At 55.5% G+C, this 25,073-nt stretch overlaps 1 protein-coding gene across 6 annotated transcripts; it reads left to right on the top strand.

Moving 5' to 3' along the window:
* Nucleotides 1-603: 603 nt before the first annotated feature.
* Nucleotides 604-23,376, top strand: SKIC8 (SKI8 subunit of superkiller complex). 6 transcript variants are annotated; one of them, XM_037155909.2, is made up of 12 exons: nucleotides 10,831-10,905; nucleotides 12,700-12,787; nucleotides 13,266-13,316; nucleotides 13,876-13,903; nucleotides 15,596-15,701; nucleotides 16,032-16,204; nucleotides 17,702-17,850; nucleotides 18,071-18,164; nucleotides 18,536-18,629; nucleotides 20,075-20,167; nucleotides 20,627-20,705; nucleotides 23,133-23,376. In XM_037155909.2, the coding sequence occupies exons 3-12, from the start codon at nucleotides 13,305-13,307 to the stop codon at nucleotides 23,220-23,222; spliced, it is 918 nt and encodes a 305-aa protein (XP_037011804.1). In that variant the 5' UTR covers nucleotides 10,831-10,905; nucleotides 12,700-12,787; nucleotides 13,266-13,304; the 3' UTR covers nucleotides 23,223-23,376. The 6 variants fall into 6 exon arrangements, with proteins under 6 accessions (XP_037011807.1, XP_037011803.1, XP_037011804.1 ...); XM_037155910.2 differs by lacking the exon at nucleotides 10,831-10,905 and adding an exon at nucleotides 11,243-11,341; XM_037155912.2 differs by lacking the exons at nucleotides 10,831-10,905; nucleotides 12,700-12,787 and adding an exon at nucleotides 604-715.
* The last annotated feature ends 1,697 nt before the right edge of the window (nucleotides 23,377-25,073 follow it).

Genomic DNA, 25,073 nt, shown 5'->3' with positions numbered 1-25,073 from the left:
CCGCGGCCCCTCGCGGCCCGGAGCCCAGCCCCTAGCTCCGTTGCCCCTTCTGAGCCCTGGGCGTCCTGGAGTCTAGGTTTCAGGTCTGGCACCCGCTGTCCTCTATCTGGACGTGGAGGCGTTTCTGCCATCCGCAGGCCACCCTTCTTAAAGTGGGTGCTGGGAGAGGATTAGATGAACCAAGATGGTTCATCACAAGGGGGTAAGTGTGGAAGGTGTGCCGTGCAGACTTGTGGAAACATTACACCATTCTCTGCACTTTTGTGTGTGTTTGAGAATATCCATCATATGAAGTAGAGAGGCCACCAGGAGTTGGGAGCCGCTTTCTCCCACAACCAGTGACGCCTCTGGGTGTGCCCAGCCATTTCCCTTCTGCTCGCAGTCAGGCACCCCTTTCCGCATCCCTTACCCATCAGGCGCAGGACCAATGGGAGCGAGAAGCGGGAAAGCCTGACCCCCAGCATGCTCCTGGGCGTAGCTGCTGGAACCCAGCATCCCGCGAGATCGTGCAACCTCACCCCACCCCCGCCCTGGCCTCATGTTCACAGGGCAGGGGGAAGAACGACTTGTGCCAAGACAGAGCTGTGGGTTTGTGGGTCCCTGTGCCTCGGCGAGGCTGCAGTGTGTCGTCTGAAGGGGGTGAGGCAAGAATGAGCAGAAGACATCCACTAAGCACATAGGGCCACGAAGTCACCTAGAAGGGTCTGGAGCACAGGTAAGCCCTGTGCTTGTTGCATTTTCATAAATTTGCTTCTGCTTCAGCGTGGAGAGTGGATGGGAGGGGCGGACATCGCCAGGGGCACTGGAAGGGGTCCGTAGCCCTGTGCAGGGAAGGGTAGTGCTGTGCACGGTGGAGACATGAAGGGGACCGGGACGGGTTAGAAGAAGAACGGGGGTTCCCCTACGTGCCGGTCGGGATTTGGGCCGGGCATCAGAGCAGCCTGGGCAAGCCGTGTTGACATTTAGACCCCGGCCCTGCCCTGTAGATGTGGGTGCAGTAAGTCAGGGGTGGGGCCCAGGGAGCTGTGTTTCCCAAGCTTGCAAATGACTGTTCTTGTACCGCCGCATTGGCCCTGCAATCTTCGGGGACCCGCTGTGACCACAGGGCAGCGGGGTGTGGGAGCAGGAGGCCAAATGGCTCCAGGTTTCTGGCTTTGTCACGGGGAGAAAAGGAAAGAGCTTGAGGCCCCATGTCCTGTGAGGTTGAAGGGCGCGTGTGTTGGGGCGGCAGGAAGGTATTCAGGATAATGACGAAGCCAACGTGAATCGTGAATCCAACAGAGGGGCGAGCGGTGTGCAGCATTTCCTGAGCATCTCTGTGGGGTGGCCTGCAGAACCCATGGCACTCAGCCGCCTGGAGGGCCGTGGAGTGGGGAAGATTTTTAAGGAAAACGGTGACTTGGTGGGATTGCCTGTTAACCAGTCTCCTCCAGCGGCCAGTCTGGAGAGTGAATTGAAGGACATGAGATTTGAAGCCTGGAGACCCACCAAGGGTCCCCTGCAGGGCCCCTGCAAGGGTCAGAGAGGGCTCGGGCCGGAGGAGGGTCACACGGACCGGTGTTTGGACGTTAATGTCAGTCTGTCAGATGGGGTGTCAGAAGGGAAGGACAAGGACATGTGTGGTCTGGTTTCTAACCGAGAGGGGCCATGGAAGGCGAGGCTGCCAACCCAGGGGTGCCGGTCTGCCTCGTGGGAAGTTCCCTGAGTCCACCTTGGGTGTAAGGGCTTTAAGATTCCTAGGGACGCACAGATGGAGCCGCTCAGAGCGTGAAATTCAGGGAAGCCAGGAGGGAGCGTCCTGGAGGGCCTCCAAAAGGAGGGGAGTCCGTGTCCCCTCGTGGCAGCTCCGGGTGGTGGAGAGAGAGCCAGGTGTGGGATGGCAGTGTGGGTAACATGGAGCACTGCAGTGGAATTTGGCGGTACCTCAGGCTGCAGAGGGGAGGTCTGGTGGGGCAGCGGGAGGCCCGGGGACAGGGCTCGGAGTTTCTAGTGGAATTCTGGTGACACCAGGTGTGGAAGGTGGCCCAGCCCCTGCCCGGGTGGCCAAGAATGGGAGTCAGGCCCCGGCCCCATATGCCATTGCTCTGAGGAGATTGTGCTGATGGGCAGGCAAAGGTGGCTTCCCGGCTGAGGGAGCTCCCCACAGTCACTCAAGCCTCTGTCTGCAGCTTCTCGCATGTTCCCAGGGCACACTGGGTGTGTGTTGCACGCTCACTCACACACGTGCCTGCGGTCAAGATTCTCTTGGGGTTTTGGCTGGAACACTGATTTTTGAACCTCTGGAGCAAAACGACTCTTGGAAGACCAGCTCCATGAATAAACAGATTCACGGATTCAGTGCATTTGGAAGAAACACTCTGGGCCCCTCATTGGGGTTCCAGGGTGGAGGGACAGACCCGGGGAAGATTACTCCGCCCAGACCAAATTTGGGACCATGTGGAGGGGCCTCTAACTTCTGGGGGTGTCAGACCTTCCTGGGGAAGGTGACATGAAGCCCAAGCAGGGCTCTGAAGTGTGACGAGGGCCTCAGCAGGCGGAGAAAGGGGGCAAGCTGGCAGTCGCTGGCGGGGAACCTGGTGCTCCTGACAGCTGCACTGGGGACATCTGCAAGGAACTGCCCATAAAAGGGGCTCCCCTGGGTGTCCGGCGGCCTCACTGTAGGAGCAAGGCACCCCGAGTCCCAGCTGGAGTGGGTGTTACCAGCTAGCTGCAACTGCAGCCCACTCCTGGTGTGTCCGCCCTGGTCTGGATCTCGGAGGCGGGAGCTGGGCCTGGGCCTCCTCTCCGAAGGCCCCTTTGTTCTCTGCTGGCCCCTCCGCCTGACTCCTGACTCTGCAAGACCCCACGTTGCCAGCTGCCCCCAGGCCACTGACCTGCCTCCCTGTCGTCCCTGTCGGGGAAGTTTCTGCTGAGGTCGGCTTCTTCTGCTTGGAGGGGCGCCAGGGCCTCTGCCTCCCGGGGCCTGCTGGCCTGGCCCCGTGCCCTCCGGCAGGCTGGGTTCAGGCTGGAAGAATGGGGGTCAGAGTTCAGTCCTGAAAGCTGGGGGCTCTGAAGAGGGTCCCACTGGGGGTATTCAGGACTCCACAGTGGGGCCTGGGGCCACAGTGCAGGGACAATCTGGGAGTCAGCAGAAGACAAAGAAGAGCCGGACTCCTGGGGAAGGCTGGGGGTGGGGCCGCACCTGCCTGTGTGGGGAGGGGACTTCTAGGTTAATGGAGTGGAAGGTGCACCGGATGGGGAGCCAGGGGCCTGGGACCATGCATCCCTCGGGAGAATAAATACACGTTTACTGAGCCAGGCCCTGTACTAGGTGCTCCGTGAACATTCATTCATGCGTTCGGGCATCCATCCATCACCTGTCCATCACCAGGCCCAGGGACTGACACACAGGTGAAGACGCAGCTTTCTCAGCTGCTTAAGACAGAGTTGGGGGTGAACCTAGTGGGCTGCCCACCCCCTCTGCATTTGATTGTGCAGATGGGCCCCTAGAGGCCCGGGATGGGGGGGGCTCCTGGCCTCAGATCACACCGGCATGGAGTAGGGGGACCCTCACTCCATGCTTGCCAGCCCTGGGGATCCCAGAATGTCTGACTCCCTGAGTTCTCATGGGGGCAACTCTGCTAACAACCAGGACCTGAGAACCGGGTACGGCAGGTCCGAGTCTCTCGGCGCCAGTCACAGCTCTCCAAAGATCCCGGTTTGCCTGGGGCCTAGGGGCTTCCAGGTCATGGGACTCTGCGTGGTGAAATGGGACTGTCCTGGGCAGACCGGGAGGAGTCGGTCACCCTGTCCAGGGTCCTATGAGCTCTGAGAGACGTGCTTCGTGTCTGGGCCCTGTGGAGACAGATCCTCTCTTTTCTCATGTATCCCAGACCAGGGCTGTGTGTCTGTGTGTCTGACTGCGCATAGGGGGTCTGTCTGTGTGTGTCTCCATCTCGGAGCCTCTGCACGCTCTGGGATGTTCTCTGTGTGGTTGTTCCCATGTGCGTGTGAACCTCCTTGCCCACAAGCATCTGTCCTCCGGTGGCCCCGTCTGGTCATACGTTCCCCTTCTCCAGCTCAGTCTTGTTGCCCGCTCTGCTCCGCTGCCCAGCTGAGGGGCTTAGTCCAGCCGGCCCCTCTAGCCTCCAGCTGGGTGGTTCCAGAACCATTGCAGCACAGTCCCCATTCACCCTTGCCCTCGGTGCCGCCTCCGCTGTGCCCCCAAACTCTGCTGCCTCACACTCCGCACCCCCATCTGGGTCTCCACCAGCTCTTCTTCCCACTCAGCACCCTCCCTCCTTCCCTAACCCTGCCTGCACATCCCCTGGTCTGTGAATCCTCCCCGTGTCCCCAGGTTGGGTGAGCATTTCCCCCTTGGCCTCCCGCCTTCCCCTGGCCCTGTGGGGTCTCATTGCCGGTGGCAGGAGCAGAGGAGACAGAGGGAGCCTTCACTGTTCACTGTGCCCCGCCAGCTCCGAGTCAGGCACCGGGCTGTCATTGAATTTTTACAACCATCCTGGGAAAGGGGACCAGAGCTCAGAGAGGATGAGGCCCCGGCCCAAGGCGCGGGCCCACACAGCTGGGAGGTAGTGGAGCTGGTTCCTCAGGTTGCCTGGTGGCTGCTGCCTGTGCCACCCACCCACCCTGGGCCTTCTCCAGGCTGGGCCTCCCCCCCCCACGCCCCTACACCCTGGTTTATGTGCATGTCCCCAATGGTCCAGGTAGGCCTGGAGAGCCTAAAGGACACCCCATGAAGGTTTACTGAGTGACTGCCTGCTCTTGAAAACGACAGCCCGAGCTTTCATTAGTCTGATTTACACCAGAGCTGGGATCCTGTGGGCGCAGGGCCCAGGGACGGGCCGCTATAATTTATCAGGAAACTCGGCAGCAGTTCCAGCGTCCCTTGCAGTGCTTGGAGGAGAAGGTAAATGATGGCCGGCAGCCCTGTGCGGCGAAGCCCCAGCCGGCTCCCGGCGCGGAGGAGCACGTGATGGGCCCTCTGCCGTCCCCCACGTGGGCCCGTCCACCTGCTGCCCGGAGGTGCCACAGGGGGGTCAGCTGCCTCTCATCGATCGCCAGCTCAGGATGCCAAATGGTGCCTTTGAAAGTCCATAAAGAAAGGGACACCATCGGGGCCTGATCAATCACTGCTGCGTCTCTTGCGTGGCGCGTGCGGGCAGGGACAATGGCCGCCGGTCACGGGGCTCAGGCGCAGCGGCTGGATTAATGATCTTTGGGACAAGAGCGACGCCCACCTCTGCTCCCGCAGCCCCAGCAGCCCCAGCGCCCTGCAGCCTTTCCTAATCGAGGTGGAGAGGTTGACGAATGTGGGGCGCAGGGTCTGTGCGAGCCCCCGGGCTCCACCCGGGGGCGGTGGGCAGGACAGCTGCTCTGCCTCCCAGATGTCCGGGGGGGGGGGGGGGGGGGCAGTCCCTTCCCCTTCAGCCAGGCAGCTGGGAGAGCCCTGGGAGCGGCACCTGAGGGGCCTTGCTGGGTGAGGGCTGGGGCGTCGCCCCCCAGGCGAGCTCGGTGCCCCTCTGGTTTCGGAGGCCGCGCCGCAGGGTGTGGGCGCTGCACGGGGTTTCTGGCCTTTGATGATGATTGCATTAGCGCTGATAACTCGGAAATTAATCTTCCTAATAAGACGCCCGCATTCCGGCAGCGCTGCAGGCCCGTCCCCCTCTCCAGGCTCCGCAGGCCCTGCAGGATGTGGGTATTTAATTAACGTCAGTCTCCTGCTCGCTGGAGTGTTTGTAAATATGATTCACAGGCATATTGTTACCTCGGCTGAGCACTGTGGGCCCCTCTGCCTGCCAGCCTCCCTCTGCACAGTCAGCTCCTGGCAGCTGACCCGGCAGAGCTGCCCCAGCCGGACTGGGCACCTTCCTGGGGGGGCCTGGACCTGCACACAGGCCCCCTGCCTGTCCACAGGACCCAGGGTGGCAATCGGAGGCCTCATTCACATGGAACTCGGACCACAGTTGGTTAAAAGGCCTTGAGAAGCTCCTCACCCCCCTCCCCAGAAGTGGTTCTGGGGAGCAGGGGATGACCGCCCCCCCCCCAGAAGGCAGAACTCCTCCATAGCCCCCACCTTCCCCGTGGTGGAAAGAAGCCAAAACAGGGTCCCAGGAAGCCCTGGCTGCAACCAGTGGGAGGGTCTTCGGGGCCCAGGTGACCTCTCAACCTTTGCTGACACCTCTGTTGCTACCTGGTGTGGGCGCCTCAGAGACAGGGAGGAGACTGGATCTCATGAGGGAAGTGGGGGGTTCCCTGCTGCTGTCATTCTGAGGGATGTACATGCAGGACTGCCCTGGGACAGCAGGCCCAGCAGCCGCCGGGGGCTCCGGCCCACGGAAGGAGGCAGGGATGAGGCTCCCCAACTCATTAACAAGGGACCTATCCATCCCTGCCTGGCCATGACACATCCCTCAGACACGGGGCTGTCCTGGGGCATCACCCTCCCTGTTGGGGGGTGGGGGTGGGGCTGTCAGGCGGGAGGGGGAACGCCTGTTTGGGAAATTCTGTCATCGTCTGAGCCTCTTCAAAACCGGCCTGGGGCCTGTGTGTCCTGTCTCCAGGACCCTCAGCATCCTCCTCCCCATCCCTCCCTCCACGAGGGGTCCGCTTAGGTATGACAAGGGGAGGGAACTACCGCCCTGCCCACCTCGGAGATGCCAGGAGTGTTGACCTAGAAATGACTCCTTCCTGCTCTCCCTGTGCTGGGCCCACTCTGAACAGAGAGGCTGGCCGCCCCTTCGAGGGGCTCACAACTCAGGCCACGTTCCTCACGTGCAGTTTAGGAAGGGTCTCTGGACACAGGGTCCAGGCTCTGGAGGGGAAGGGAAGAGATCATCACCGCGCTGTTTCCTTCGCCCAGTCCTCCGTGGTCCAGGCCCGGGTTCTGCCTGCTCCTGCACGGAGGTGGCTTTGGGTTCTTCAGCGGTGTTCCGCAGTGTGGTTGGCCTGGATCTCTTCTCCCCACCTCCCACCAGAGACCCTCCTGTGGGCAAACCTGCTCCAGGGACCGTGTAACTGGATCTACCCTGAATGGGGGTGAGGGGGTGTCTGTGGAAGTTCCTCCATCAGCTCTTGTCCAGACCCAGTGGCTGATTCCTGAAGGGATGTTGGGCAAGTCCCCAGCTTCCTCAGGCCTCAGTTTCCCCAGGGGCCCTCAGAACTCTGTCTGCCTGGACTTAACACAGTGCCAGTGGAACCCCAGCTCCGTAAGACCAGGCGCCAGCCCTCGTGGGGCTGACACTGGCCCGAGGCCAACAGAGTCCCCACTGGACTCTCACGGCTCCCTTGGGCTCCTCTGCCCTGCTTCCTCGTCTGGCTCTCTCTGGGTCAGCCCGTCTGATCTGGTTCTGTCCAGTTCACAGCCCACACCCAGCCCGGGTCTGTCCCGGCCTGGATGTCCCCCAGGCAGCAGCGGCCTGGCCACAGCCCTCATTCATCTTCCCCAGCAGCCCAGAGACAAAGGGCCTAATGTGTGTGCAGCTGGGCCTGCCCCGCATCATCCCTCACAACCAGCACCGATAATGGGCCTCCAATGAGTCCCCCGTGGCCACCTGCTGACCAGGGGTGGCCGGGCAATGCCGCCGGCGAGTGCATGGGCCCGGTGACAAAGCAAGCCTCTCGGGCGAGGGGGTGGAGCGGGAGGCATGACTGCGGCCCCACGGCAAATCCCATCGCTCATTTCTGACGTGGGTGCATTATGCCTCTCCAGCACCGCTTGCCTCTGGACACTGAGCTGCCACATTAATTGACAGGGGATCTTCGGGGACAGCTACTGCAGAACAGGACTTTGTCCTCGGAGGCCTGGCCCAAGGAGCCCTCATCCTCTGTGAGGACAGAATTATCCCCTGCCAGGCCGGAGCTTGGTACCCTCTCAGAGCTTGCCATTGTTGAGGGCGTGTGTCTGTGTGTGAGTGTGTCTGTGTGTGTGTGAGTGTGAGTGTGTGAGTGGCCTGGGAAACTGGGTCCCAGGGACCCCAGGCTCCAAGTGACAGCAGGTCCATGAGTTGGCACCCAGGATTCCTGATCACCCTCCCACCCTTTTGCTCATTCTGTGGGACGTTCGTGCGTGCTGTCTGGGGCTCGCAAGTGCTGCTGGGCTTCCCCGGATTCTGGAGGGCCAGGCCCCCACCTGCGGTCTGTCCTTTCACAGCCTGGCCTTCCCTGTGGAACCAGGCCTGGCCTCCTTCCTTGCTGAAGACCTAGCAGGTGACAAAGCAAATGGGACATGGTGGGTTTTGCAGGAGTGCCAGCAGCCCTGGGTGGCTGCTCCCCCAAATCCCAAGGATCTGTAGTAGAGGGGCAGGGGGCTGTGCACAGAAGTGGGCATCGGAGGCCTCAGCGCTCACTGGCTCCACCCCAGAGGGCACTGCATCGGACGGCCTATGGGTGGACACTGCAAGGTAGACACCCCATGTACTCTGGGGTCCAGCATGACACCCAAGGAAGGTGTACACCTTCTTTGTTTTTTAGTTTTACTTATTCTTGTTTAGAGAGAAAGGAAGGGAAGAAGAAAGAGAGGGAGAAAAAACATCATTGTGTGGTTGCCTCTCACGCACCCCCTACTGGGGACCTAGCCCGCAACCCAGGCATGTGCCCGGACTGGGAATCAAACCAGCAACCCTTTGGTTCACAGGTCTGTGCTCAATCCACTGAGCCACATCAGCCAGGGCTGGTGCACACCTTATTACAGCAGGTTCTTCATATGGGTCAGTTACTGCATGTCAGTAACTTGAAACCACCCACGGGAGCTGTGACCACCACAGCCATTGGCACTTGCTGCGAAGCAGGGTTAGCTCCTTCCGCAGGAGCCTGCTGTTAAACGTTGGCCAGCACACCCCTGGAGCCCTGCTCCTCCTCCCTGTACTCCTCCATCCAAGTGGGCACCCCCTACCTTCCTCACACCCTCACCCACCAGCCTGCCCTGTCTCCTTCTCTGCAGACTATGGTGCCGGCTCACAGCTTCCGCACCCAATTCTGCTACCCTCCTGGGACACAGCCTTCCCCTGGCAGGCCCACCACGCTGGGCTCTCTGGCTTACCTGCCTGACTTTGCTGCTTCCTAGGTCAGCAGGTAAATGACCAAGAGGCTTGCAAAGTCATGGTGGGTCTGGCTGCAGCAGAATTCTGTGAGCTGCTGGGCATGACCAGCCCCTGCCTTTCCGATGCACAGGGCCCGGTCCTTTAGCTACACTTCACTCCTCTGGACTTAGGACTCAGTCTTCCGGCATAGGGGGGCTCCTGCCCATTTTCTGAGTGTTTTGGCCTCCATTTTCTGAATGAGGAAATGGAGTCCCAGGAGGCATTTGCTTGGGGGTCCCATAGTGACTCAGCAGCAGCTAGTCCCAGCCTCCGGTCTGCAGGCTGCAGGTGCGGAGGAGGGCGGCAGGTACCTGCTACTTACTCCCCATCCCCTTCAGCCAACCCCCGCCAATTGGCCAAGAGCAGGCAGAGACTGCCACTGTGTGGCCATCCGTAGTAAAGCCCTGGGCTGGTAGCTCCATTGCTTTAGACTGTCCAAGTGGAGAACCGGTTCCGGGTACCTCTCTGGCTCAGCACCCCTGGACCCACTGGAAGAAGACTCGCGAAGGGCATCCTGAGTGTTTGGATTTCAACCTGACTCCTGTCTCTGGCCCCCTGTTTCTTTCCTGTGACCTGTTTCCCACCTTCCCCTCTCCTAACCCTGTGGAATGGGGAATGAAAAAACTAATAGCCATCCATCTCCCAGTGGGGCCCGAGTTCCCATCCTTATGGGAACAGGTGGCTGAGTGACCCTGGAGAAGTCACTGCGCCCCCTAGCGTCAGCTTCCTCCTCTGTGTGAAACAGGGTGAAACCCGACGTGGAGGGAGGTATCATCACGGGTACTCTGTGTCTGCACCTTCACTGTTGTAACTCTTCAAATGTTTAAAACCAACACAAAACTGTGGAGATGCCCGGGTCTCCCGAGTGGGGTTGTGTACTCCAGACGGTGAACAAGCCCATCCGCTGGGGTATGGGAAGAAAATTCTAGACCCTTTGATTATATTTATTATCTCACCCTTTTAAAATCCTTTTGTATTTGCTTTATTATATATAAATATATTAGCAGAATAGCACATACACATGATTTATAAATAATATACAGCATGTATGTACAAATTTAACAACATGTATGTGTGGTCACTGTTTTGGGGGTCCCCTGACATTTTCCCATATATGTAGATATGAAACAGGGTTTTTTTTAAAATAAAACATCTTTACTATTCGTGATACACTGTTACATCTATTTTTTTAAATGTAGTCTATTTCTTTGGGGGGAGCTACATAGTTGAAGTCTTGGTTCACAGAAACTGACTTAATACCCAAAACAATTTGCTCCAACTAGAAATTAACAGTAGCGGATTTGGAAGCAGGGGAACAGAGGGTGAAAGCCTCAAGTTTTCTGACGACAGATAAAAGGCATAAACGTGACCGGTGTGCTTTTACAATAATCTGGAGAAAGGGTATGTACACTTGCATTGATATTTGTCACACTAAGGGGTTGTGACTTGATTTTTTAGAACAAAGCTCTATTTCTCTGAAAATTTTTAAACATCAGAACCTGGGAAGTCATCAGGTTTAGTCCAATAGCAGAGCAGAAACGGAGAAACCCGAGACCGCACTTGCGGCCGTAAGAACCTGAACCGCCCAGGAGCGGTTCCCGCGGCTCCGCCCCTCGGGGAAATGGGCGTGGCGGGGCGTGGTCTCCCTCGCCCGTCCCCATCCACGCCCCCCTCCAAGGTAGCTGGCTGTCAGCAGGGGGCGCTGCGGCGCGCGCCGGCGCCCAGCAAGCGGGCGAGGTGCCCCACCCCCTCGTGAGTTCATCACCGTGCGTCGCGGTCGCCCGAACGCGTCGACGTGCGCCCGGGCTGTGCGACTGGGCTTGAGTTGGTGAGTCTGGCTTCCGGGCCGGTAGGGGTACCGGTCGTCTGGGCCACTGATGGCCCAGGCGGCAGGGCGGATCAGCCAGGGCGGACCCGAGGCTGCCCCCAAACGGAGCTGCTCCGGGCAGCAGGCCCGAGATGGCTTCTGTGACTGTTTACCCTGCTGCCTCTCGGGGTGCATCCTGGGAATGTTCGGTGCAGCCCGGAGATGGGGGCCGGTGGCTCTGCGGGACAGGTGCCTGTCTCCGGAGATGGAAGGACCATCCTAACCGAACTTTTCCCGAGAAGAGCCACGCTCTCTCCCTAGATAGCGAGCCTCCCATCACCGGACAGGTCCGAGCGCAGCCGGGTTCACCGTGCTTCAAGTCCCGTTTGGTGTCGTGGGTCATTCATGCCAGAGCGCTCCCACCCAGGCACGAAGGGTGCCTTTTGGAGACGCAGAGGTGCGAGCGTGAATTCCGCTTAAGGAATTGTGAGAAAATTGCCTAAAGAGAGAAGGGGGCAAAAGCGGGCTTTGGGGTCCCCTGGGCTCTGAAGTTCTTGTTACCAGAGACTGGTGTAGGAGGTGATGTAGCTTGGTGGCCTCTAACGTAGCGTGTATCACCTACTGTCAGACCGACTTTGGGGGCGCTTCCTTCACAGGTGTCAGTCTCACTTCCCGTGTCAGGAAGGAGACGATAATAAGAAAACTTACCAAATGGGCTTTCTTACTGAAAACCAGGGTTCAGTGAGCTGATCCAAGTGTATGGGCCCGACTCAGTATGTCCTCAAATGTGACTCCTTGATGGAATCACGCCATTGTGTGAGGAGGCTGCTTCTTGGAGGCTGGCTTCCTGCAAGTCCCCTACCCTTTCCTGTTTCCCTCTATTGCCGCGTATGAGGGGAGGGGATTGGAAGGGGAGAGGGCTGGGCCTGAGCAGAGGTCGAATGCCAGTCACTTTGGCAAAACTGTTGCTCCTACTCTGGGCACCACCAGCTTGGATGTGATCTTGACAGGCAAGAGTTATTTAGATATTGTTTGGGTTTTGTTCGTTTGTTTGTTTCTGTATTCTTGGAAAAACTTCACAGTAGCCTTTTGGGATTTGCAAAGTTAAAGCAAGTAACCTGAACCTGGATGCCTTAGCTGTGTGATTTCTTTTGCTCATGAATAGAATGGAGAGGGCCATGAACATAAGTGAGAGGAAAAATTGCATCCTCATGTGCTCTAACCCCTAATTGAAATTTAGCATTTTCTGCAATGATAATTGTAGGCAATAAATCATAATATTAACAGTGCCGCTTTGTCCCCAGAAGAAATCACAAGTATTTTCATACATGAAGATATTGTGTAAGCACATCACAACTTTGAAATTATGGTAGTTACTGGGCTTGCTGCTGGGTGTGGCTACATCATGTATTACTAAAAAGTGACATGTTATACTCTCACAAGTTCGTTTTAGATAAAATCTTACTTTAGCATACAGTCCCTCATTATTTTCAGTGTCTGTATTTAAACGTGTCTGTATGGTTTATATAGCGTTTGTATATTAAGGATCAGTATCAAACTTGCCTATGAGCGAAAATTTATTGTAGCCCCCAAACCAGGATTTAGAGTGCTTTTGCGCTCTTCTGAGGATGTATGTGAGGTGGTGAGAAGTTCAGGTCACCTGCTGCACATGCGACATCGGTGAACAAGGAGGTGCTCACCACACTCTGCCTTCTTGTTCAGCTCACACTGTAAGCAGGTGCCCTTTTCCAGTCTTTGTAGCACCATGATCTGTGTATATTTGTGCTTTTTATTGGTGTTCACTATTTACACTAGGCTCCAAGCACAGTGCCAAAGTGCTGTCCTATTGTTTCTAAGTGTGGAAAGGCCCTGCTGTGCCCTGCAGAGGAAATGCGTGTGTGAGGTGAGCTTCATTTAGGCGTGCAGAGTGCTGCGGGCCAGGAGCTCAGTATGAAAGAATTACCAATGCATAGTAAGTAGGGTGTCTTTACAGAGAAACTCACATGCAACAAAGCTACATGTTGATTGGTTAACAAAAATGTTGTCAGAAGCTTGTAGGACCTAACCCGATATTCCCCCTGGGAGCAATAGAAGATTAAAAGGTTCTTTGGTTTTATTTCTCTGGTGAACAGGAAGGAACAGAGACTGGTCCCTCTGTGGTCAGACTTGGGGAGAAGAAAACACAGGAGAGGGAAGGTGTTAGTCAAGTCCCTGGGTTCCAAGGGGCTTGTAACAGGAACTCCTGGGACTGACCCATAGAAAAGGGTCAGGGCATATCCCTGGCAAAAGGTTGCCTGATTTTCTTAGTCAGGGGGAACCTCCTGTAGCCCCCTCTGACCTGGTGACACCCCCTAACTGAAACCCTGGTGTTTTTTCCACAGAGCTATCTGGCCTTCAGCCCTTCATCCTTGGCTAAGGAAATGACCAACCAGGTAAGACTGAGGTGAGGAGAGGACACCGGTGGGTCTGTTAGGCAGGTGTGCGGCTGCAGTGGGGAACCGAGGGTCCAGGCCTGCTCTGCCTCTGAAGGGCGGGTGCGGGGGCACCAGCGGAGTGCGCACACCTGGAGGGGGATTATGTTATCTGAGTCTCACCAGGTTACAGAGGAATTGAGGAACTGAAGTGAAATTGTACACAAAAAACAAAAAAAAAAAGAAAGACCAGGAAAGGGCAGACATCTTCCTAATAAGATTAGGGACAAAGTTAACAGGTTATTCTGTAGGCTGTACAGTTTTATACAATTGCAAAAATTAAGCTGCAAAGTGGACTCTGAGCTTCCTGGTGGCCAGAGCACATTTATTAGTCTGTTTCCTTAGAACTAATTTTCTTCTGGTGTGGCTCCAAATCCTGCATGAGCAGGAGCCTAGGAGCTGGCAGGAGGGGAGGGCGACACCCTGGAGACTGGGCCTGCTGGGGCAAGCGTTTTAGGCAGAGGATGTGAGACACCTGAGATCTGACCATGGGTTTAATGCGGCTTCTGTTCCTTTTCAGTACAGTATCCTCTTCAAACAAGAGCAAGGTAAGCAGCCGGCTCGTTCGAGCAAATTCACCCGTGAAAATGGTGGTGTCTCTCGCACCTCTTAAGATTCTTGTCACGCTGACCAGACACCCAAGTATACTTGCTCTGTGGCAAAATTGGCAGAGGCAGATGAAGACAAATACACTTAAAAACAAACAAACAAACAAACAACAACAACAACAAAAATCAAAGGCATTCAGATGGCAGGCTGGAGAGCTCCGGGCTGAGGACAAGGCTGTGAGCTTCCCAGCTGCCAGGTGAAGCAGAAAAACGCGCCAAGTGTTGGCTCATTGGGAGGGTGAACTGGAGCCTGGCCCTGAACTCAGAACTTGCTTCGGAGGTCTTCTCTCAGCCCACAGAGAACCTTTGACCTTAATGACAGCGGAGGATGTGACATTGAGGTGGGAAGCACCGAGAACCTCGGCAGTGGCAGTGGGGATGGTAGCAGGGGCAGGTCCAAGTCCTGGCCGGGAGTGTGGCTGGTCAGTGACAGTGGGCGTCACACCTAGAAAGGGGGTAGCGGTATCTCAGCTCTTAGCACAGCGAGGACGAGTTAGGAAAGGCCCTGAGGAACGTGTGGGGTGGCTGACGAGCGCTCTTCCGCTCTAGGCGGCTGACGTGCAGGTGGTCTGAAGTTCAGGCTAAAGCATTTGTCTGCCCCAGCCGGAATGGGCAACTCGGGGCTAACCGGGCCTCTAGTCTGCAGCCTCGGACGCAGCCAGTGCCACCCAGCTCTTGCCGGGTGGGGATCGGCAGAGCCTCGACGCTGTGACTCACAGTTGTTGGGCACAGTGCCCTCACGTGCATGTCTCACAGGGGTGTCCCCGCAGAAGTGCTTCCAGGCAGGAAGAGAGCCTCCACGCACACTACCATACTTACGCTCCCGCCAGGGCTGCAGGCCCGACGTGGGGCCCACAGGGGTGGCCTCCACACTTGCAGCTCCAGGGGGACTTCAGTTATTAGAGACATTGCCTTTGATTCCCAGCTCTGCCCTTCTTGGCGTTTGAGCTTGGCTGAGCTACTGGGCCTCTCCAGGCCTCTTGATTCCTCATCCGTAAAAGGAGGGTGACGTTAACAGTGCTTCCTAGGGTCGTGGTGGTGATTAATTGAGGAAATGCTCACAGGGGGGCTGATGCTGGAACCAGCGCATCGAGCATAACACAGCTCATGTGGGGGCCGCAGCAGGTGCTTGTGTGCAGACCTCTGCTGCTCACTCGAGCCGCCTGCTGCTTCCCAGAGACCTGGCAGGTCACTGTTAGCAGGTTTAGGTCTCTCTTCTGGGCGGTGGGGGGAGGGCGCCCTGCTGGCTCTGCTCATTTTGGTCCAGTGGTAGTAGCCATTCCGGACGGACACATGCTGGACAGCGTGTCCGAGTGGACCAGTTGGACCTCTGCAGGTCCGCCACCCACCTGGCAGTCGTGCCTTGGGCAGGTGGCTCCTTCAGAAGCTCCAGTTCTCACGTGTGGCTCCGCAGTTGTAATAAAAGCTCTGGGAAGGGCACTTCATGAAACAGGAAGCAGACAGGTGGTGGATTTGCCTGAGAATTGTTGGAACCGCATGTAGCTCCATTTTATTTAGCACATTCTGTTTAGAAGTTGCATGAAGTCTTTCTAAATGACTTTTGTGTGCGTGTGTGGTAAATTTTAATCCAACCATGTGGATTAATGACTTTTTAAATGTTTTCTATTCTAGCCCATGACGATGCCATTTGGTCCGTGGCCTGGGGGACAAACAAGAAAGAAAACTCTGAGACAGTGGTCACGGGGTCCCTGGACGACCTGGTGAAGGTCTGGAAATGGTGAGCACCCTCGCCCCTAACGTACAGCCTTGGAAGTTGGGGCTTGGGGGTTTGACTTCCAAGTGAAGTCAGGAAAGTACTCGCTGCCATCTAGGCCAGAAAGCAGTGGCAGTGTGGGGTGTGACAGAGCAGCTCGTCTGTCCTTTGCCTTCCTGTTACTCGGAGCTGAGCCCAGTGGTATTTTAGGAAAAGGCCCGTGGCCACTGGTGGTGTGCAGGGCCTCCTGGTGCGTCTCTGCTTCCCCACTTCTCAGACCCTGGGGGGCATGGTCAGATGCTGGGCATGGTCCGTTGTGTGTGAAGAAGTCCATTTCCTTGTCCCCCATCGAAGGTGTGATGAGAGGCTGGACCTGCAGTGGAGCCTGGAGGGACACCAGCTGGGCGTGGTGTCCGTGGACATCAGCCACACCCTGCCCATTGCTGCGTCCAGTTCCCTCGATGCTCACATTCGTCTCTGGGACTTGGAAAACGGCAAACAGATCAAGTCCATCGATGCAGGACCTGGTAAGAGTTCATGGTCAGGCCTCTGAGGCCCAAGTGCAGCCCCTCTGAGGCAGTGCCCCACACTGTTTGCATCAACACTATCATCCTTTAGGAGTAAAGCTAGCTGTTAAAGAGAGCTGTTTGATGAATAGTTCTTCTTTGTTGATTGAGCATTTTTAACTTGCTTTTTAAAACAAACATTTCATAAGGTATGTGATAGAGCTGAATGATTTATCATTACTTTGAAGGTGTACATTAAAATTTTTAAGAAACATTTATTTTAAAACTCCCCCTGGAGTATGGAGCTGGCTCATCTGTGCTGGGAGCCGCTGTCCACCAAGAGTCCAGGCCTCTCCTTCACTGTCTTGTGGGCTGAGCGGGGCATCAAGTCCCTGGTCCTTGAGCCCCAGGATTGAGGCAAGGGACTTGGGAGGCAGCCTTTCTCTCCTTTCCCTCCGACCCGGCCGGCCCTGGTTCTGGCAGGTGTAGGAGGGCAGGGCTGAGGGCCCGTGGGACAAGGCCTGGGTGGCAAGTGGACAGCTGGGTCATTCCCGCATCTGGGCCCTGGCCACACTGTCTCCCAGAGCCCCGTGCACCTGTGTCTAAAGGGGTTCCGTGCTCCTGAGCAGAGACAGGCTAACATAGCATCCGTGGCCCACGGGGAGGCACAAGGCGCACAGGCAGGAGTCTGCAGCCTGTCCATCCAGGCAACGGACGGGGCCGTTGGAATCAGCTCAGTTGTCCCGGAACACTCGCTGATTTGCCTCTAACAGTGCCTCTTCCCAGCCCCCGTTCCCTATACATCTGTGGAAGATACTTGGTCACACTGGTTTTCTAAAAGAGTATTTCTAGTCCGTCTTCCTTCATTTGCAGTCTTAGGAAGGTAAAATGTCACCTCTCTAATTTCACTCTGCAGTACACAGCTCAGCGAGTGTGAGTGACACACGGTGCCTGTGCAGCCGGCCCTCCGTGCCGTGCCCTGCCCTGCCCTCCCCTCGTGCCTGTTTATGGTCCATCCGTCACACTGTCAGCCTCAGGCAGCCACTTGCCTGCTTTCTGTGTCTGGAGTGTTGCGTTTTTGAAACGTAGGTGGAATCGCACTGTCTGGCACAGCTCACTCCTCAGGCGTGATGTGTTCGGGTGGGTCCCTGCTGTGGCACGGAGCAGCCGTCCACTCCGCTTTGTTGTCCAGACTGTCCCCCTGTGTGGAGGTCCCGCACTCGGTTCATCAGTTCCCCATCAGGGGACACCGGCCACCTCCCAGGTTGTGACGCTGAGTGAAGCTTCTGTGCACACCCGCGTGGAAGCCTCGGCACAGAACTGGTTTCCTTCTTCTCGGGTGGGTTCCTGGCAGTGCAGTTGTCTGGTGTTAAGGGAGGCGGTTTCACCTAAGAAGCCGCCCGGTATTTTTCATAGTCACTGTACCATTTTATGTTCCCATCAGTGTTTTAAAAGTTTTTAAAATTACAGTTAAGGTCACAGCTTTTCTCGTGGTATTTTTCTTTGTTTCCTATGCAGTGGATGCCTGGACTTTGGCCTTTTCTCCTGATTCCCAGTATCTGGCCACTGGGACTCATGTAGGCAAAGTGAACATTTTTGGTGTAGAAAGTGGGAAAAAGGAATACTCTTTGGACACCAGAGGAAAATTCATTCTCAGCATTGCATATGTAAGGGAACACTGCTCTGCTCTCTGCTTCTCTGTGTCCGCCCTCCCAGCCCACTGTGTGTGTTCCGCGGGGCAGGGCCCAGGGGCTCGTCGGACGCTGCCGTCTGGCCGGGGGGGGGGGCTGCCTGCCGGCCGGGGAACCTCACAGCCAGCAATGTGCATGTGCTGGGCGGGGCTGGCTCGACGTGGTCTCATGCGTTCCCCACGTGTTGTGTGTGCAGAGCCCTGATGGGAAGTACCTGGCCAGTGGAGCTATAGACGGAATCATCAATATTTTCGACATCGCAACCGGAAAACTGCTGCATACGCTGGAAGGTGCGGCTCGTGGCTTCCTTGTGGGCCAGACGGGGATATCGGGCCCCAGAGGAAGCGGTACTGCTTCACTGAAGGGCAGATGAGCAGTAGGTCTGCAAGATAGCGATCTCAGAAACCTGGGGTGCCTTTGAGTTTCAGTTCTGTCACCGCAGTTGTCACCTAGAGCATCAGCTGTGGAGATACAGCTCCAGGAGGAGGGGCCTGGGTCATATGGATGATCCCAGAACACGAGGAGGCGGGGTCCAGTCTGAACCCTTCTCCCTGATGGAAGCAGCTCGGCGTCACTGGGAGGGACAAAGCTGGTTGGAAGCTCATGCAAGGGGACGGGAAACGGCGGTCACCAGATTAACGAGGGCCCTTGTGACTTGCAGGCCATGCCATGCCCATTCGCTCCCTGACCTTCTCCCCGGACTCCCAGCTGCTCGTCACTGCCTCAGACGATGGCTACATCAAGATCTATGATGTGTGAGTCACCCGCTGAGATGCAGGCTTCTCCCTGACACCGGTGTCCGCTTGTCTCTCGTTGTTATTGTTCAAGACTCGTACTCGGGTTGCGGGGGGCCTCTCCTCCCCGTCAGGCCTCCCCGCCTGTGAGTGTAGATTGTCCTGCAGGGAGGTGTGCATGGGTTACCCGCTGGGGTCAGAGACTCGCTGCTGTGTTTCAGGCGTCCTGTCTCTTGCAGGGCCCACTGGTTGTAAATTCTTTGGGGTAGGTTAGCAGCGTGAAGATGGAAGACAGAGCCCTGGGCTGAGGCTGCCGGGGTGATGGTCGAGAGTTCCCAAGGGGTGGGCCGCTCCCGCTGGCACCGCTCAGCCCCAGTTGCAGTAGGTCCAGGCCAGGGAACCCTTTGTCACTGGGGTTTGATCCAGGCACAGACAGGAGTCGATCATCCTCTTTGATCGATGGCTCTCCTCTGAAGCCTGGCATTTCCCATCAGCCTCAGTCCCACGGCCGTTCCCCCAGGTCTCCCTCTGAGGTGGCAGATGTGGGTCCTGGTGCTTTGACTCAGCACTGCGGTCAGCATGCCTCTGGCTCCCGGCTCCCGAACCTGGCATTGGGATCCACGAGGCGCATGCGCCACAGTCACAGCCGTGGGAGTCGGGGCAGCGCCCCTCCTCACTGGTTTTGGGAGACCTGGAGTCAGAGCTGCAGCTGCCGGGGAGCCGCACCAGGACATGCAGCCCGGAGGGGGGTTGGCTCTCGGGCTGGGCCGCCCATGGGGGCAGAGCCCATGCGGCCTGGAGGACCCAGCTCTCGTTTCTATAGGCCTTCATAGCCGAGTCCCATCCTTGCTTCCTGCAATCTGTGCAGTGGCCACACGGAGTAGCGCCCCTACACTGTGGGGGTGGGACCAGGCTGAGGTGGGGTACTGAATGAAGATGCGGAGCTTCCCACGGACGCTGCATCCTTGTACCTACCCCGGGGGTGTGTTCACAGGAGTGACACTGCTTGACCGCAGTCAGGCCTTAGGGTTGCTCTCCTGTTGTAGGTCATTTGATTTCACTTTTTTAGAAGGGGAAAACGGCGGTAGCAGTTGCACTTGCACTGCCCCTGGCCAAGTTAAAAATGGTCTGTGTAGGTGAGCCGCAGAGGTGCTGGCCCCGCCTGGAACCTGCTGCCGTCCTCCTCTGTGTTGACTCCTCCTCTGTGTTGACTTCCAAGTGCTCTGCTAGTCATGGGTCTTCCTCTCAGCAGCATTAACCTATTTGGGGTTAGTACTGCTGTGAAACTGTCTTTCTGTGAGGCGTGATGTTCCTTCCCTGAAATGGGGGTTGTAGATCTGCTGATACTGTGACTATTAAGTTAGCAGATTGGGTCCAATTAAATATGCAGAGTTAGTGGTGTACCTTCAGGGACTTACTCCGGAGCTAATGACCTCTCCGTTTTCTTTGACACTTGCTCCTTTCAGACAACACGCCAACTTAGCTGGCACACTGAGTGGCCACGCGTCCTGGGTGCTGAACGTGGCGTTTTGTCCTGACGACACTCACTTTGTTTCCAGGTACTTACGATCCTTAGCCCATCCTCAAAAGTGTGAACTGCCTTAAAATTTGAAGAAGGTATGACCTGTTTCTTATTCAGTAGCCTTTGTCCTCTGCAGTGTGTTTTATTTTTCTGTTGTGAGGTTAGTTGCCCTTAGCTGGAACAAACATGGGTTCTTTTGAACAGTTCAGCTCCTAGTTTTTCCTCATAAACTGAGGATTCTGCCTTCAGGGCGTCAAGGACGTGAGACTGCAGGATGAGAACACCGGTGCTGGGGCCCCGGCGGGTGACAGCGTCAGGGAGGTGGCTGCCCCGGGAGCAGACGGCCGCCCCTGCGGAGCCCACACCCCGGCCAGCTCCTGGGGGAACACGGGCAGGGTGCAGCGGAGCGAGAGTGTGGGGTTTTTAGTCAGGAGTCCTTCCAACTTCAGACCAGTTGGAGAGCTTTTCTCATACGAACGTTTCCTTTTTTGAATAGTTCATCGGACAAAAGTGTGAAGGTCTGGGATGTGGGGACGAGGACCTGCGTGCACACCTTCTTTGACCACCAGGATCAGGTATGGCATCGGCAACATCCAAGTCCTTTTCCCCTTTTTTTAAAAATATATTTTATTAATTATGCCATTACAATTCTATTCCCCCCCTCCGTTCCCCTCCGCCCTGCACACCCCCTTCCCCACCATCCCCCCTTTAGTTTATGACCATGTGTCACAAGTTCTTTAGATTCTGTATTTCCCATGCTATTCTTGCCCTCCCCCCATCTATTTTCTATCTACTGTCTATGCTACTTATTCTCTGTACCTTCTCCCCCCTTCTCCCACTCCCCTGTTGCTAACCCTCCATGTGATCTTCATTTCTATGGTTCACTCCTGATCTAGCTGTCCTCTTAGTTTGCTTTTGTTTTACATGTGGTTCTTAATAACTGTGAGTTTGCTGTCCTTTCACTGTTCATCTTTTTTATCTTCTTTTTCTTAGGTAAGTCCCTTTAACATTTCATATAATAAGGGCTTGGTGATGATGAACTTCTTGAATTTGATCTTATCTGAGAAGCCCATTATTATCTGTCCTTCCATTCTAAATGAAAACTTTGTTGGGTAGAGCAATCTTGAATATAGGTCTTTGGATTTCATGACTTGGAATACTTCTTTCCAGCCCCTTCTTGCCTGTTAGGTCTCTTTTAAGAAATCTGCTAACAGTCTGATGGGAACTCCTTTGTAGATGACTGTCCCCTTATCTCTTGCTGCTTCTAGAATTCTCTCCTTCATTTTAATCTTGGCTAATGTAATGATGATGTGCCTTGGTGTGTTCCTTCTTGGGTCCAACTTCTTTGGGATTCTCCGAGCTTCCTGGATTTTCTGGAAGTCTGTTGCCTTTGCCAGATTGTGGAAATTCTCCTTTATTATTTGTTCAAATAAGTGTTCCACTTGTGGCTGTTCCTCTTCCCCTTCTCGTACCCCTATAATTTGGATGTTGGAGCATTTAAAGATGTCCTGGAGGTTCCTAAGCCTCTCCTCCTTTTTTTGAATTCTTGTTTCTTCATATTTTTCTGTTTGGTCATTTTTTTCTTCCTTCTGGTCCACTCCTTTGATTTGAGTCCTAGTTTCCTTTCCATCACTATTGGTTTCCTGTGCATTTCCCGTCATTTCAATTAGTTTAGCCTTCATTTGTTCCTCTAATTTGTAACTAAGATCAACCAGTTCTGTGAGCATCCTGATCACCAGTGTTTTGAACTGTGCATCTGAAAGTTTTGCTATTTCTTGGTCGCTTAAAATTATGGGCTCTGGGGCTTTGAGTTCTTCTTGAACCATGTTTTGGTCTGTTCTCGCCTGTTATGTATGAGGAGCGGAGCCTTAGGTATTCACCAGGGCAGGCTGCCCAGGTAGCTGGGTTGTGATGCTGTATGTGGGGGCGGGGTCAAAGAGGGAACAATAGCGTTCCCCTCTGCTCCTTCCTGCTGCTGGGGCCTGCGAGGTCTGTTTCACTGCTCGCTCCTTTACTGGTTTATCTGCGTGCGAATGTGTGACTGTGATCAGTCTGCTGCCCGCTACTCCACACCTGGGATCCACCCACGGCTGCCTGCGCACCTGGGTCAAGCGCCTGGGTCGGTCCGGTGGATCTTTTTTGCCCAACCAGCTCCGCTACTGGCTTCGCCCCTCTTACTGGTCTGGCTGAAAGGTTCATTGTTGTCGGACTTCTGTATAGTTCAATTGTCTGCGTTTTGGCTGCGTATTTTGTTACTAAAACTTTGTTGCCTTTAAACTTGGTTGTGCAAGAAGGCACAATGTTTCCACCTACGCCTCCATCTTGGTGGAAGTCCTTGACATTGAAGTTCTTTGTGGCCTGCTTGCATTGACTGACCACTGCGCTAAACTCTCTCCTTTCCTCGCTGCCAGAGTCGTCGGGCCAGTGGACCCGGCGCCGAGCTGCTGCTGCTCAGGCGTCCTGCAGCCTGTGTCCTGTGCGCACTCTCTGGGCGGCGCTGGGCACGTGTAGGCCAGGGAGCACGGTGCTAGTCGCACGACCTCTACATGCCATTTGGAAAACGCTGTGGCGGTGTCTGGGGCCCTCACCTGGGGTAGCCCGGCTGGGGCAGCTGGGGAGGGGCCTTCCTGTTCAGAATTTTCTGCTGCTTGAACAGTCATCACTTGTCATTGTGGGAGCTGAGCTGTCTGAGGAAATGATTTGTTCAATTTTTTAAAAAAGGTTTATTTTTATAGAGGGGGGGAAGGGAAGGAGAAAGAGAGGGAGAGAAGCGTCCGTATGCCATTGGTTCCCTCTCGCTGGCATGCTTCTCAGGACCTGGCCCATAACCCAGGCATGTGGCCTGACTGGGAATTGAACCTGTGACCTTTTGGTTCCCAGGCTGGAACTCAATCCACTGAGCCCTACCAGCCAGGATGGTAATGAAAATAGAGTAAGGATGTTTGTTCGTAAAGAATAAAGAAAGGCATTAGCAGAACTTTTTTATTTTACTTTATTTACAGGTCTGGGGAGTAAAATACAATGGAAATGGCTCAAAAATTGTGTCTGTCGGAGATGATCAGGAAATTCACATCTACGATTGTCCAATTTAAACGTCAAGGTTTTCCACTCTGATGCTGCAGAATGTACAGATCGAACATACCATTCCCTATCTTTGTAGCTTGTTTCAAAGAAATACAGCATTTATTATAGCAGAAACATAAATTTTGTAGATACAATATAAACCTTTTCATGTTTTATTGGAAATGCTGCTCATAACATTGGTTCTTAGTGCAAACACCAGATTCTCGAACATGTTCCTTTTCCTTGCGCCGTTTTACTGGCTCACGGTGAGTAGAGTCGGCGTCGTGACGGGAAAGTGACTGTCAGTCTCCCATGGAGATCCAGGGACCCACTGATCCAGGTACAGCTTAGAAATACAGGCTCACCCTGGGGTGCCAGGAGGTTGAGTCATGCAGAAGCTGTGACGAGGAAGAGGATGTACTGCAGGAAACACCAGACTGGCTGGGTACGTCCCTCAGTCCTTCCTGTCTGGACGTCCTTCTATTTGACGTACTAGTAATGGCCCCGCCACACTCTCTCTGCTTTACTCTGCTAATTTCAGACAAGTCTCCAGCTCGCTGGTGGACATGGCTGCCTTAGCAGTGTACAGGCTCCCGCCCGTTGGCCGCAGCACCTGTGCCTGAGACTGGTCTGTGTGTGAATGGGAGGTGTGCACAGCTGACGCTGGGGCTTGACACTCTCATTCGTAACGGCACACGCCTGTAAGTCAGGCCCTGTGCCCCTGCTTCTCTCTCCTGCCTCCTTGCCCTGCTCACCCCGCTGTGACCGTCCATACAGGCCTGGCCACGTCCTCAGCCTGGCATGGTCCTCCCATAGACCGCTCGGGGAGCTGCTCGGCGACGAGGCTCCCCCGCACCCTGCCGCCCTCTCCCATTACTCTCATTCTTCACAGCCGCTGTCACTGCTTGCTGGCTGCGTCTCCCCCAGATGAAGCTCCGTGTGTGGAGACTTCATTCCGTTATATTGACAAGCTGGCACAAAACGCTGTTCGTCTGAGGTCTGGAAAATAAAACACCAAAGCCCTTTGTCTCTCATACCAGCTCAACTTTAATCTTAAAGTGACAAATGTACAGGCGGAATAAATTTGAAGCAATACCCTCCAGATTCCATTCACGTGAGAAGGAAGGAACCAAATGTAACTTTGCCTGGTCGCCCACTAAACAGCTCTCTGCTGATCATTTGTGAGGAAGTCACAGCACAGGAGCAGGGCGCCCTGCAGGTGCAGTCCGTCTGTACACTGACTTCCACGTGGGCTCCGTCGGAAGCACAGGCTTTATGTCTGTCCTGACCAGGGGTCACAGTGGCACCGCAGGCTCTTCCATGCCCACATCAAGCAAACTGCTCGGCCTCCCTGGCGCTCCCAGGGGAAGCCCCTGGTCTGCACCACACTCGCAGGTGCCGTGTGACCTAGTGAGCGTACGTGACGAGTGGCCTCTGCTTTAGCCTAGCAGCTTAGAAGGTAGTTTTTCTTTGTGACTGTTTTGGGACGGAGAGGAGTCATGGCTCCAAGTTGAGGTAACCCCCCATTTGTGGCCTGCCTGCCAGGAGTGAAAGGACACGTCCCGAGCAGGAAGCCCGTCTCTATGGCTGTGTGGCGGGAGGCGCCATGCTTCGGAAGGCGCGGAGTCTGGGTGGGTGAGGTGGGACACAGACGCGTGTGCCCCTCCAGGCCCCCCAGGTGTCCAGGAAGCGCCAGGGGCAGACCACCCGCATTATTTGGTGGCTGCACTGAGGCTGCTGGGGACACGGAAGGTTTCATTTTCTTCACAAGGAAGCACTTTGGTGGGCAAGCATTCCAACATTTGTCGACAGAAAATCATTAAAACCATCAAAAACAAGGTGCGGGAGGCACAAACAGTTGCATCCATGTTTCACTGAAA

This window comes from Artibeus jamaicensis, unplaced genomic scaffold, assembly GCF_021234435.1.
Source record: "Artibeus jamaicensis isolate MK-2021 breed Jamaican fruit bat unplaced genomic scaffold, CSHL_Jam_final scaffold_612, whole genome shotgun sequence".
In the NCBI taxonomy this organism is placed as follows: domain Eukaryota; kingdom Metazoa; phylum Chordata; class Mammalia; order Chiroptera; family Phyllostomidae; genus Artibeus; species Artibeus jamaicensis.
The sequence above is the reverse complement of the archived record's forward strand: the minus strand, read 5'-3'. Positions and strand labels throughout refer to the sequence as shown.

Excerpts from the sequence above, each read along its gene's own strand:
- SKIC8 (XM_037155913.2), top strand. The coding sequence starts at position 11,037 with ATGGCTTCTGTGACTGTTTACCCTGCTGCCTCTCGGGGTGCATCCTGG. Across the intron at positions 13,317-13,875 it reads CTAAGGAAATGACCAACCAG|TACAGTATCCTCTTCAAACA; the intron begins GTAAGACTGAGG and ends GTTCCTTTTCAG. Across the intron at positions 18,630-20,074 it reads TACATCAAGATCTATGATGT|ACAACACGCCAACTTAGCTG; the intron begins GTGAGTCACCCG and ends TGCTCCTTTCAG.